Source organism: Coregonus clupeaformis, chromosome 5, assembly GCF_020615455.1.
Source record: "Coregonus clupeaformis isolate EN_2021a chromosome 5, ASM2061545v1, whole genome shotgun sequence".
Taxonomy (NCBI): domain Eukaryota; kingdom Metazoa; phylum Chordata; class Actinopteri; order Salmoniformes; family Salmonidae; genus Coregonus; species Coregonus clupeaformis.
The window spans coordinates 26,698,575-26,711,788 of NC_059196.1; the positions used below are offsets into that span (position 1 = coordinate 26,698,575).

At 42.6% G+C, this 13,214-nt stretch overlaps 2 protein-coding genes across 5 annotated transcripts in view; both read left to right on the plus strand.

The window, feature by feature from the left end:
• LOC121566527 (carboxypeptidase D) overlaps positions 1-7,252 on the plus strand; it is a 39,111-nt gene extending 31,859 nt beyond the window's left edge. For both annotated transcript variants that reach the window (XM_041876541.2, XM_041876545.2), the window contains exons 19-21: positions 147-278; positions 824-1,112; positions 4,578-7,252. In XM_041876541.2, coding sequence (XP_041732475.2) covers positions 147-278; positions 824-1,112; positions 4,578-4,810 — 654 coding nt within the window. In that variant the 3' untranslated portion in view covers positions 4,811-7,252. The remainder of the gene's footprint in view (positions 1-146; positions 279-823; positions 1,113-4,577) is intronic.
• A 576-nt stretch (positions 7,253-7,828) lies between these two features.
• The window catches only part of LOC121566504 (Golgi SNAP receptor complex member 1), a 66,057-nt gene continuing 60,671 nt past the window's right edge, over positions 7,829-13,214 (plus strand). Inside the window, exons 1-5 of one of the 3 annotated variants that reach the window (XM_041876526.1) lie at positions 7,829-7,934; positions 8,747-8,858; positions 9,196-9,286; positions 9,451-9,558; positions 9,771-9,862. In XM_041876526.1, coding sequence (XP_041732460.1) covers positions 7,904-7,934; positions 8,747-8,858; positions 9,196-9,286; positions 9,451-9,558; positions 9,771-9,862 — 434 coding nt within the window. In that variant the 5' untranslated portion in view covers positions 7,829-7,903. Of the gene's footprint in view, positions 8,006-8,746; positions 8,859-9,195; positions 9,287-9,450; positions 9,559-9,770; positions 9,863-13,214 lie in introns of all 3 variants that reach the window. The other 2 variants (XM_041876536.1, XM_041876531.1) reach the window with 2 other exon arrangements.

Here is a 13,214-nt window from a genome sequence, read left to right on the forward strand (position 1 = left end):
CGTTCTAATTCTATACCTCTCATAGGAGGAGGGTTGTTCTGTCAACCCGGGCCCAAAGAGGCATCTGGAACGACAGGACTATATTTATTGGTCATCAATATGCCTCTTCTGATCTGTGTGTATGTCTGTCTGTCTGTGTGTTCCAGGACTTCAGTGTGGACTTTGGCCACTGTCCAGAGATCACGGTGTATACAGGCTGCTGTCTGTTCCCCCCGGCCGAGCAGCTGGCCACGCTGTGGGCTGAGAACAGGAAGGCACTGCTCAGCATGCTGGTGGAGGTCAGTAATACCCTTGACCTCTGATCTGGGGTCATGTGATACAAATGCATGAAATAAGTTCACAAACACGTTGATAAGAGTTATTGAGTGTGTTTGATAATAATTAATTCATGCATTTTGGCACTCTGATTGGTTACTTATCAAACGCATTTGTTTGATACATTATTGAATGCGTACATGGCATACATGTGTCAATATTGCCACCGCAGATTTAATTAAAATAATATTACTTAATGTAATAGACTAGTGATAGTCTGTCTTCCTGCGATAGACTAACGTCACAGATAGAACAATGAGACTGATTTCACCCACTTTGACTCATTTGTTCCCATTTGAAACGACGGGCTGTGGTCTATCTGGGTTTAGTTATACAAATCTTTGCTAGCGTCCTGTTCAGGGTGTGTACTTGTACTGTACATCAAGCTGTCTTACGCTACAGTAACAGGATATAGGCTCCTGCCCTATCGGCCGTTCTGGCTCGGACAAGGCTACTTACTTTTTGTTCTGTGTACTTTACATGAAATCTGTGTTTCTGTCTCTCTCAGGTCCATAAAGGTGTGCGTGGCATGGTGAAGGATAAGAGTGGGAAGCCCATCGTGGGGGCCATGATAGTGTTGAACGGGGGTGTGAGGGTGTTCACTGCAGAGGGAGGCTACTTCCATGCTCTGCTGGCACCAGGAAACCACAACATAGAGGCTGTGGCTGATGGCTACCAGCAACAACGGCAGGAGGTGGTTGTGTCGTCATATGAAGCCGCCACGTCCATCATCATTGAGTTTGACATGGACAACCGCATTTTTGGCCTGCCCCGGGAGTTTGTTGTGGCTACTGCAGGTAAGCATGAGGAGAAATGTGTTTTGTGGAGATGTTACCTTTTGTGTAATGTTGCCAGATGATTGCAGACAATGACTTAAAAAAATAAAAAAATAAGATGCTCTTATCCAGACCGATTTACAGGAGCAATTAGGGTAAAGTGCTTTGCTCAAGGGCACATCGACAGATTTTTCACCTAGTCGGCCCAGGGACTATTGTAGGGAGTATGACAAGGTGAATAAGTTAAATGCTGTAGGTCTTTAGGACATATGTTTGTTTTGTGCCTCTGCCTCATGTACAGTGCATTCGGAAAGAAATCAGACCCATTTACGTTTTCCACATTTTGTTACCTTACAGCCGTATTCTAACATTGATTAAATGTTTTTTTCCCCCCTCTTCAATCTACACACATTACCCCATAATGCCAAATAAAAACTGGTTGTTCAAATTTGAAATATCACATTTACATAAGTAGTCAGACTTTTTACTCAGTACCTTCTTGAAGCACCTTTGGCAGCGATTACAGCTTTGAGTCTTCTTGGGTATATGATGCTACAAGCTTGGCACACCTGTATTTGGGGAGTTTCTCCCATTCTTCTCTGCAGATCCTCTCAAGCTCTGTCAGGTTGGATGTGGAGTGTCGCTGCACAGCTATTTTCAGGTCTCTCCAGAGATGTTAGATTGGGTTCAAGTCCGGGCTCTGATTGGGCCACTCAAGTACATTAAGAGACTTGTCCTGAAGCCACACCTCTGTTGTTTTGGCTGTGTGCTTAGGGTCGTTGTCCTGTTGGAAGGTGAACCTTCACCCCAGACTGAGGCCTTGAGCGCTCTGGAGCAGGTTTTCATCAAGGATCTGTCTGTACTTTGCTCTGTTCATCTTTCCCTCGATCCTGACTAGTCTCCCAGTCCCTGCCGCTGAAAAACATCCCCACAGCATGATGCTGTCACCACCATGCTTGACCGTAGGGATGGTGCCAGGTTTCCTCCTGATGTGACGCTTGGCATTCAGGCCAAATAGTTCATCAGACCAGAAAATCTTGTTTCTCATGGTCCAAGAGTCCTTTAGGTGCCTTTTGGCAAACTCCAAGTGGACTGTCATGTGCCTTTTACTGAGGAGTGGCTTCCGTCGGGCCACTCTACCATAAAGGCCTGATTGGTGGAATGCTGCAGAGATGGTTGTCCTTCTGGGAGGTTTTCCCATCTCCACAGAGGAACTCTGGAGCTCTGTCAGAGTGACCATCGAATTCTTGGTAACCTCCCTGACCAAGGCCCTTCTCCCCCGATTGCTCAGTTTGGCCGGGCGGCCAGCTCTAGGAAGAGTCTTGGTGGTTCCAAACTTCTTCCATTTAAGAATGATGGAGGCCACTGTGTTCTTGGGGACCTTCAATGCTGCAGAATTTTTTGGGTACCGTTCCCCAGATCTGTGCCTCGACAAAATCCTGTCTTTGAGCTCTACGGACAATTCCTTCGACCTCATGGCTTGGTTATTGCTCTGACATGCACTGTCAACTGTGGGACCTTATATAGACAGGTGTGTACCTTGTCCAATCAATTCAATTTCCCACAGGTGGACTCCAATCAAGTTGTAGAAACATCTCAAGGATGATAAATGGAAACAGGATGTACCTGAGCTCAATTTTGAGTCTCATAGCAAAGGGTCTGAATACTTATGTAAATAAGGTATTTTAGTTTTAATTTTTAATACATTTGCTGAAATTTCTAAAAACCTGTTTCTCTTTGTCATTATGGGGTATTGTATGTAGATTGAGATTTTTGTATTTATTTAATCCATTTTAGAATAATGCTGTAACGTAACAACATGTGGAAAAAGGGAAGAGGTCAGAATACTTTCAAAATGCACTGTAGACAGTGAGGGAAAAAAGTATTTGATCCCCTGCTGATTTTGTACGTTTGCCCACTGACAAAGACATGGTCAGTCTATAATTTTAATGGTAGGTTTATTTGAACAGTGAGAGACAGAATAACAACAACAAAATCCAGAAAAACGCATGTCAAAAATGTTATAAATTGATTTGGAAATAAGTATTTGACCCCTCTGCAAAACATGACTTAGTACTTGTTGGCAAAACCCTTGTTGGCAATCACAGAGGTCAGACATTTCTTGTAGTTGGCCACCAGGTTTGCACACATCTCAGGAGGGATTTTGTCCCACTCCTCTTTGCAGATCTTCTCCAAGTCATTAAGATTTTGAGGCTGACGTTTGGCAACTCGAACCTTCAGCTCCCTCCACATATTTTCAATGGGATTAAGGTCTGGAGACTGGCTAGGCCACTCCAGGACCTTAATGTGCTTCTTCTTGAGCCACTCCTTTGTTGCCTTGGCCGTGTGTTTTGGGTCATTGTCATGCTGGAATACCAATCCACGACCCATTTTCAATGCCCTGGCTGAGGGAAGGAGGTTCTCACCCAAGATTTGACGGTACATGGCCCCGTCCATCGTCCCTTTGATGCGGTGAAGTTGTCCTGTCCCCTTAGCAGAAAAACACCCCCAAAGTATAATGTTTCCACCTCAATGTTTGACGGTGGGGATGGTGTTCTTGGGGTCATAGGCAGCATTCCTCCTCCTCCAAACACGGCGAGTTGAGTTGATGCCAAAGAGCTCGATTTTGGTCTCATCTGACCACAACACTTTCACCCAGTTCTCCTCTGAATCATTCAGATGTTCATTGGCAAACTTCAGATGGCATGTATATGTACTTTCTTGAGCAGGGGGACCTTGCGGGCGCTGCAGAATTTCAGTCCTTCACGGCGTAGTGTGTTACCAATTGTTTTCTTGGTGACTATGGTCCCAGCTGCCTTGAGATCATTGACAAGATCCTCCCATGTAGTTCTGGGCTGATTCCTCACCGTTCTCATTATCATTGCAACTCCACGAGGTGAGATCTTGCATGGAGCCCCAGGCTGAGGGAGATTGACAGTCTTTTGTGTTTCTTCCATTTGCGAATAATCACACCAACTGTTGTCACCTTCTCACCAAGCTGCTTGGCAATGGTCTTGTAGCCCATTCCAGCCTTGTGTAGGTCTACAATCTTGTCCTTAACATCCTTGGAGAGCTCTTTTGGTCTTGGCCATGGTGGAGAGTTTGGAATCTAATAGATTGATTGCTTCTGTGGACAGGTGTCTTTTATACAGGTAACAAGCTGAGATCAGGGGCACTGCCTTTAAGAGTGTGCTCCTAATCTCAGCTCGTTACCTGTATAAAAGACGCCTAGGAGCCAGAAATCTTTCTGATTGAGAGGGGGTCAAATACTTATTTCCCTAATTAAAATGCAAATCAATTTATAACATTTTTGACATGCGTTTTTCTGGATTTTTTTGTTGTTATTCTGTCTCTCACTGTTCAAATAAACCTACCATTAAAATTATAGACTGATCGTTTCTTTGTCAGTGGGCAAACGTACAAAATCAGCAGGGGATCAAATACTTTTTTCCCTCACTGTATATGCTTGTCTGTCCTTCCCTGCAGCGGCCTCCATGACGGCCCTGGTGGTGACAGCCTGTATCATCTGGTGCGTGTGCGCTGCTAAGTCCAACCAGCAGAAGGATGGTTTCCACCGGCTGCGGCAGCACCGTGACGATTACGAGGACGAGATACGCCTCACCTCCATGGGCTCCAAGAAGTCCCTGCTCTCCAATGAGTTCCAGGATGAGAGCGAGAGCGATGAGGACACACTCTACGCCAACGCCGACAAACTCTGAGATCCCACATACATACATACATACATACACGGCCAACCTGGGTCGTATTCATTAGGCACCAAACGAACGGAAACAGGGGACGTCAAGAAACGCTTATTTTTGCTTTCTTTTGTTTAAAAACGTTTTGCTACGGTGTGCCCTAATGAATACGACCCTGTTAGTACTGGGCAATTCCACATTAACAGAGTGATGCTGAGACTCAAAAACCAATGATTGCAAAGTTGAATACACCATAAAACTCTATACACAAGGACTACTTTTAACCATTTCCATAGAACATTTTACAAAAACACATTTACTTGAAGAACAATGCAGATGCAAAGTTTAGTAATAATTACGGTTTGTGCCGTCATTCTTTTACCAAAATGTGCATCTGCACTGTTCTTCAAGTAAATGTGTTTTCGTAAAATGTTCAGTGGAAATTGTAATAGTTAGAGTGCATAGAGTTGTAAAGTTTTTGTTTGACATACATTTTAAAGTGACAAATCTGAGTCTCAGCATCACTCTGTTACTGTTGAATTGCTCTACTACTACTGCCCCTCCCTATGACTGTTGAGTTGGCCGGTATTGTGCTCTGTGGCTCTGCCTTACTGGAGGGAAAGGGAGGAAGAGGTGGAGCAGGGAGGACTTGTTCTTGTCCGTCCCTATAAGATTCCCCATGTCCTATTCGCCTGTCCTCCTCTAGCCCATCAGAGACTACAACTGTCCTCTATGGCTGGTGTCCAAGCCGAATCATCCAAATCAGCACCTGCTTAGCTCTGTTCACGGGTGCACACTAAAGGCCAAGTGGAGCTGGGCAACCTTTTTTTCTTTCATGCACGCAACACACACATGCACACTTATGCAGCTAACCACTCATCAACCTGTCCATATATTTATTTGATACTTATGTTTAGAACTAGTACCAATGAATATACTAACTACAGTAATTTGAAATGATTCAAGAAATGTCAATTTCTCAAGGTTTTTGTCAATGATGTCACAGTACAGTTACCCAATCTTTCAGAGGGAGCATCAAACACAGTGCCTTGGCTGCTGTGGAGGTAGACACGCCACTCTCTTTTAGGGCTGTAGTAGAAGCATAGTAAATATACTGGAATCTCGTCCAGATTATGGTCTAGTACAGATTATAATCTGTGATCCATTAAATACTCAGGTGGTATGGAAGACATAATAGTCTTCCAGGATTCATCCAGGGGTCTTGAGTATTTTAAGTGATGCACTCTTTCAGAGCAGAAGACTTACAATGGGCCCAGGTTCACAGGCTGCATGTGTTTTCACTTCTATTGCCCTCTGCTTGTTCATGTGCCATCTTGGACATACAGCACAAGGCCCTCTATGCATTGTACTACAAGCACTGTATGTTAATTACAAATACATGATTCCCCATTTAATTGTTCAGGGAAAGCACATTGAAATAGATGCAAATACTGTAGATTACAAATGTATGGTTTTCTTAAAATGTTTTTCCATTTTAAAGAGAATATGTATGCTTTTTACTTTCTACACACATACCAGCTTGTTTAAAATGTTTCATATCTCAAAATGACCTTTAAGATGGCAACTTACTTACCCATGCTTTAATAATTGGCCGCAACACATAGATGTATATTTTGTTGTAATTTACTTTTATTTCTCTATTTTTGCTGTTAATTTTTTTCATGCATTCATTAGTGATTTATTTGTACATCTGATATAATTCTATCAAATCCTTATGGTAGATGGCAACCCTACATTACTGAAAAGGTGCAGAACTTCTGCTCTAGAAGCATCCAACAGTGGCAGGAGAGTGTTTAGAGAGGAGGGCATCTTCCTCTACAACAGTGGTCACCAACCCTGGTTATGAGGAGTATAAGGTGTGCAGACTTTTGTTCCATCCCAACACTAACCCTCCCAATTCTACTCTCATTGAAGTCTTATTGAGTAACTGGTTAGTTGAATCAGGTGTGTTAGTGCTTACCTGGAACAAAACCCTGTACACCATGTAGTTCTTCAGGACCAGGGTGGAGTACCACTAGTCTACAGGGGTGTCTGACTCCTAGCTATCATCTCAGTTGCACATAATCAATATTGTAGCGATGCCAGCTAATCTTAGGGGAGGGGGAGAAATTAAGTTATTTTTCTGTTTGTTTTACTTTCTTTGTGTGTGTGTGAGAGAGAGATGGAGAGAGTGTGTTTTCTGAATGGATGTTGGGGTTTTGTAAATGGTTATTTTGTTTCTTTTTTTTATATGAAACTGAATTGATTGTAGGTAATGAACTGTTGCCAAGTGTATTTGAATGAGAAAAATAAGTGCAATTCAAGTTAACCCTGACTATACAACACAACACACATTTCATAACAAACCAACCTGTTACTTTGTATTTGGTGATATGACAGACATGCTAACATGAACACTCTTCAAGACATTGATGAAATAAAACAATATGGAAAGAAAATGAATTATGTCCTAATTCGTTGCTTTGGTTTGACTCTGCTCTCATCTCTTCTCAGCCAAATTATACTGTATCTGTCATTCAGCAGCAACATAGCAGCAAAATGTTGATATAAATTAGAATCACAATTTTAGCATCTTCTATTGACCCACTATTGCCACTAGTGGACAGCCAATGAATTCATGTTTTGAATGAAGACAACTTGCATGGTGGCTGCTATGAGAGGTGAAAAATGTGTTACCGCAGATTTAGTTTAGTCAGTTAATAGGCTGGATTTTGGGATGTCAAAATGCAGTTGTTTGTGTGCAGACTACTACCATTTGCCATTTTATTTTTATGGGGGAGGGGAAGAGGAATGTGGACACAGCTTATCTGAAAAGAAGGCTATAAAGGCAACATCCTATTCTCTTCTGCTGGCAGGTGTGGTCTGTAGTTGTCTTTCTCATACAATAATTCCGCTATCAATTACTGTCAATGAGGTTATACATACACTGCTTTTTTTGTTCCCAATATTCTGACCAGTTTGTCAATAGATGCTGCACATGACTAGTTAGCGGCACGGGGAGGCGCTGTTGTAGTGTACAGTTGTGGTTGGAGTTTTCAAGTTCCATGTACAGCAGGTGGGCCGTGCGTCAGCTGATGACGTTGGACAACAAAAATGGCAGGAGGAAGCAGCAACTACTGGGAAGGTGAGGTGGCAAACTGGCGCAACTAGGGTGTGATCAGACAGAGCCATTGGATACATTTACAACGATGTTTGGTAAATTATAAGGGGGTTTACAGGCCAAAGGTGTTGTCAAATTTGGAGCAAATCGACACGCCGTTGGGTGGCCTGTCCATGAGACAGCTAGCTAGCAAAACAAGCTTTACTAGCAAGTGAAGCGTTTACGGATGTAACGTTAACGTCAGCTAGCTAGCTTGCTAATGTTGGTTAGCCTAGCAAGCTAGTTTCAAATACATATCTATACAAACTTTAGGTTGTAGCTAGCTATTTTAGATTAGTTGTATACAGTAGTTAGCTAACTAGCTAGATTGCTGTCGAGTTGATTAACTAGCTATGTGATTTCAGTTTCACCTAGCTAGCTAACGTTAGTAATGTAGCTATCAATATGTTCAGCCAACGTTAGGAAAATTATGTTTGTGTGCTAGCTAGCTAACTAGTTAGTTAGCCAGTCAAGTTCTTGTCAACAGCAGCAAGATGATTACGTTAGAGGACTGCCTGGTAGTTTTTTTGTTTCCACTTAGCTAAAGTTATCTACCTACCACTATTGTATAGATAACTAACGTTAGTTGAATACAGTAAAATACTTATGTTCAGAAAACAATTCTGATGTTTAACTACCTATATGGAAAAGACAGCAAGACAACATCTAATTAATATGACTGATATGACTGATTTAGCTATTTGGATTACAATCTTTCTGTAGGCTTACGTTAATGCCAACCCTGTTTCTCAATTCCAAACGGTGTGTGTGTCTGCTATGTGTGTTGCACATCCCAGATTTGCGAAAGCAGGCCAGGCAGCTGGAGAATGAGCTGGACCTGAAGCTGGTGTCCTTCAGTAAACTGTGTACCAGCTACAGCAGCTCCAGAGATGGCCGTCGAGGAGACAGGTAAGTCTAAGACCAGTTCCATTTAGGTCCCTAACCCCTTCCCCTAGGGCCTAGTTCCTACATTACAGGTGATACTAGTGCCCAGTCCCATTCAGGTTTCTAGCTCCTAGCCTTCTACACCTTCAGGGCCAGTTTCCCGGACAGAGATTAAGCCTTCTCCTGGACTAAAAAGCACTTTCAATGGAGATTCTCCTTTAAACATGCCTTTTCTTGGTGTTTATGGATGAAAGAACTGATAGGTGTTACAAATATGGTGATACAGTGCCTCTACCAAGCCCACATGTTGGGAGTCCTAATAGTCTTTCTCTCCCTCCTTGTCTTCCTCTTTGCCCTATAGCAACTCAGATACTACTCCCCTCCTCAACAACTCCACACAGGACAGAATGTTTGAGACCATGTCTGTGGAGATTGAACAGCTGCTGGCCAAAGTAAGACTTCACAGCAAATAATTCTAATTAAATGAAGTTTATATGAAATTTCAGAATGTATTTTTGTTCTCAAGTAGTATTCAGCTTCACTATCATAGGCATGCCAACATGGTTGAATCCTGCATTGTTGTGTGTATGTGTACTGACGGTGCTGTGTCTCTCAGCTCACGGGTGTGAATGACAAGATGGTGGAGTACACCAGCACCCCGGGGGTGACGTCCCTCAACGCAGCCCTGATGCACACGCTCCAGAGACACAGAGACATCCTGCAGGTCTGTCTGTCTCTTACTCTTTCTAAATGTTTCTCTCTCTTTCTCTCTCCCTCCCTCCCTCTCTTTCACTCCCCCTCATCTTTCGCCTATTCCTCTCTTAGAACTTAGTCCTAACTTGAGCTCTGCATGCATCGTTTGAATTTTCACTTAACTCCCATGGGGTTAATCGTTTTTCATTCCCTTAACTCCTGTTTTTTGTTGCTGTACCCTAGGACTACACTCACGAATTCCACAAAACCAAAGCCAACTTCCTTGCCATCCGGGAGAGAGAAGATTTGCTGGGGTCTGTCCGAAAAGACATTGAGTGAGTATCCCTCCCTCCATCATAGATCCTGTCTTACCATAACTTTGTATTGACTTGAAACAAGTACTGACTTGAAACAACAGGTTGTGTTGACTATTTCAACTGAAAGGGGCGATTGATAAAGCATATGATTATATTGATTATTATGGTTCTCTACAGTGCCTTGCAAAAGTATTCATCCCGCTTGGCGTTTTTCCTATTTTGTTGCATTACAATCTGTAATTTAAATGGATTTTTATTTGGATTTCATGTAATGGACGTACACAAAATAGTCCAAATTGGTGAAGTGAAATGAAAAAAATAACTTGTTTCAAAAACTTGAAAAAAAGAAATAACGGAAAAGCGTGCGTATGTATTCACCCCCTTTGCTATGAAGCCCCTAAATAAGATCTGCTGCAACCAGTTACCTTCAGAAGTCACATAATTAGTTAAATAAAGTCCACCTGTGTGCAATCTAAGTGTCACATGATCTGTCACATGATGTCAGTATATACAGTGGCTTGCGAAAGTATTTACCCCCCTTGGCATTTTTCCTATTTTGTTGCCTTACAACCTGGAATTAAAATTGATTTTTTGGAGGTTTGTATCATTTGATTTACACAACATGCATACCACTTTGAAGATCCAAAATATTTTGTCTTGTGAAACAAACAAGAAATGAGACAAAAAAACAGAACTTGAGCATGCATAACTATTCACCCCCCCCAAGGTCAATACTTTGTAGAGCCACCTTTTGCAGCAATTACAGCTGCAAGTCTCTTGAGGTATGTCTATAAGCTTGGCACATTTAGCCACTGGGATCTTTGCCCATTCTTCAAGGCAAAACTGCTCCAGCTCCTTCAAGTTGGATGGGTTCTGCTGGTGTACAGCAATCTTGAAGTCATACCACAGATTCTCAATTGGATTGAGGTCTGGGCTTTGACTAGGCCATTCCAAGACATTTAAATGTTTCCCCTTAAACCACTCAAGTGTTGCTTTAGCAGTATGCTTAGGGTCATTGTCCTGCTGGAAGGTGAACCTCCGTCCCAGTCTCAAATCTCTGGAAGACTGAAACAGGTTTCCCTCAAGAATTTCCCTGTATTTAGCGCCATCCATCATTCCTTCAATTCTGACCAGTTTCCCAGTCCCTGCAGATGAAAAACATCCCCACAGCATGATGCTGCCACCACCATGCTTCACTGTGGGGATGGTGTTCTCGGGGTGATGAGAGTTGCTGGGTTTGCGACAGATATAGCGTTTTCCTTGATGGCCAAAAAGCTACATTTTAGTCTCATCTGACCAGATTACCTCATCTGACCAGATGCCACTGGCCGGATGGGGTGACAAAAGCATATACAATGAAAGGGTAAAACACTGCGTTGAACCTTTCTTTATAGGCACTTTCACACTCGCCACATACGCTGCTGCTACTATCGATCTATCCTGTTGCCTAGTCACTTTACCTCAACTTATATGTACATAGCTACCTTAATGACCTCGTACCGATGCACATCAACTCGGTACTGGTACACCCTGTAGATAGCCATGTTATTTTAGACCTGTAAAACCTTCAGGAATCATATCCTCCATATAGGGCTGGGCGATATGGCCAAAATGATCATATCACTGTAGTTTTCAAATTTTGGACGGTATTTGTTTCTGAATAATAAAAGTTCTAAGTATGCTTAGGGGTAGTACATGGCAACAAATTAATTATATGTGGTTTTATTGGACTTTCTCCATTCTGATTGCTTTATGCTATTCAAATAAACTTCAACCAAAAATAATAGTACAAAACTGACAGTGAAGTAGTCCTATTTGTAGAACATTGCGTAGGAATGAAAATCCAATGGTTCTCATTTCCATAGTTATTTGTTAAATTCCAGCATTCACTAACTGCTTTTTCATAAATCTCTTCATTTCCTGCGCTAATTTGTTATCAATTTACACACTGTCACTTTTGTCTTAGTATGCCTGTATTTCGTCAAGTCTCCTTTATGAGAATAAATATGATGATCTTTGACTGTTTTTGGCTTCAATTGCAGTTCTTATTTGTGCATAGTCACAAATAAGAACTGCCAAGCTTGCCTTCACGAAGTTGTTGACTTGTTGTGCTAGAAAGTTGGCTAGCAGTTCTCAGCTTTTAGCGGTTTTCTTACTGCCAATAAAAACGGGTGATTGCTATGATTTAATGTAACAAATCAAACATTAAAATACCTTTTTAATAGAAGGTAAATGTGGCAGACCAGGGGGTTTGATCTAAACTTTTACACAGATCAGACACAAGTGTGATACCTCAGTTTCAAGGGTGTTTATTTAAAACAATAAGGAAAAGAAACAGGGTTAGTCTTCTGGGCTCCGGGAAATGCTGTCTCCTCTGGGGTAGAACACCAAGCCCCTCGATTCTAGCAGACCGTGAGGATGACTATCCGGTAGCAACCTCTCCCCTGTGCTGCCCTCCTGGCATCTTTATGGGCCCCGTATGGCTGGTGAGCAATCAGCCCCTTGATTACTCACCAGCCTCAATCAGCCCCAATTTAGTCCTGGTCGGAGGACCCGTCGAGACCTGGCAAGTCCAGCAGAGGGAGCCACCGCCGTGTGATGTAGACTGGCTGTCACCAGGCCTCGACGAGTCTCCCCCTGGTGGCTTGTCCGCGGTACGCCACATAAAGTAAAAATCCAAACCAGTCCGTGAATTAATTCCAATAGTTTTTTATGGTTTACCGCCAAGCCCTACCTCCATGGGCCTCTGTAATGAGAGAGAAGGTGCTCAGTGCTCCACTGATTGGCTTGGTAGTGAATGAGGAGATTGAAATGAGGGCTAGGCAACCAGACCATGACTCTTGTCTGTGTTTTAATGGCTTATTGATCTTTGTAAGATGCAGCAGGCCGCACCACGAGACCACTGCAGGATTCATATTGAGCACATACACAGCACACACCCCTCCTTATATATTCAGATCAGTGCTCACTGTTGTTCCATGCAGTCGTGTGTTCTCCATGTGCTCCACATTAACCATACATCATGGTGCCTGGGAATGAACCTTTCACTGTTCTGTTTGCAGTGGACTGAATTTAAAATTGTTCTGCTTGAGAAAAGGACATTACTGCCCACCCACACAATGTGATGGGAAAAGTGAGCTTTATTTTAGTGGTATTCCTGTCCTGTCTTAGTCATCACGGTTTTCAAAAAACTAAAGTCCCCAAAGAACCATTTTTATGATTGTGTGCATTCTGATCCAGGTAGCCTACATGGTGTATGATGTAATGTAAGCGTTAACTTACACATGGGGAAATGACAAACTACATACATGCTGCTCCTCAAGGATTTAGACTGGTGTTGTAATGCTTTCAAAGCCCACATGCTTGAATC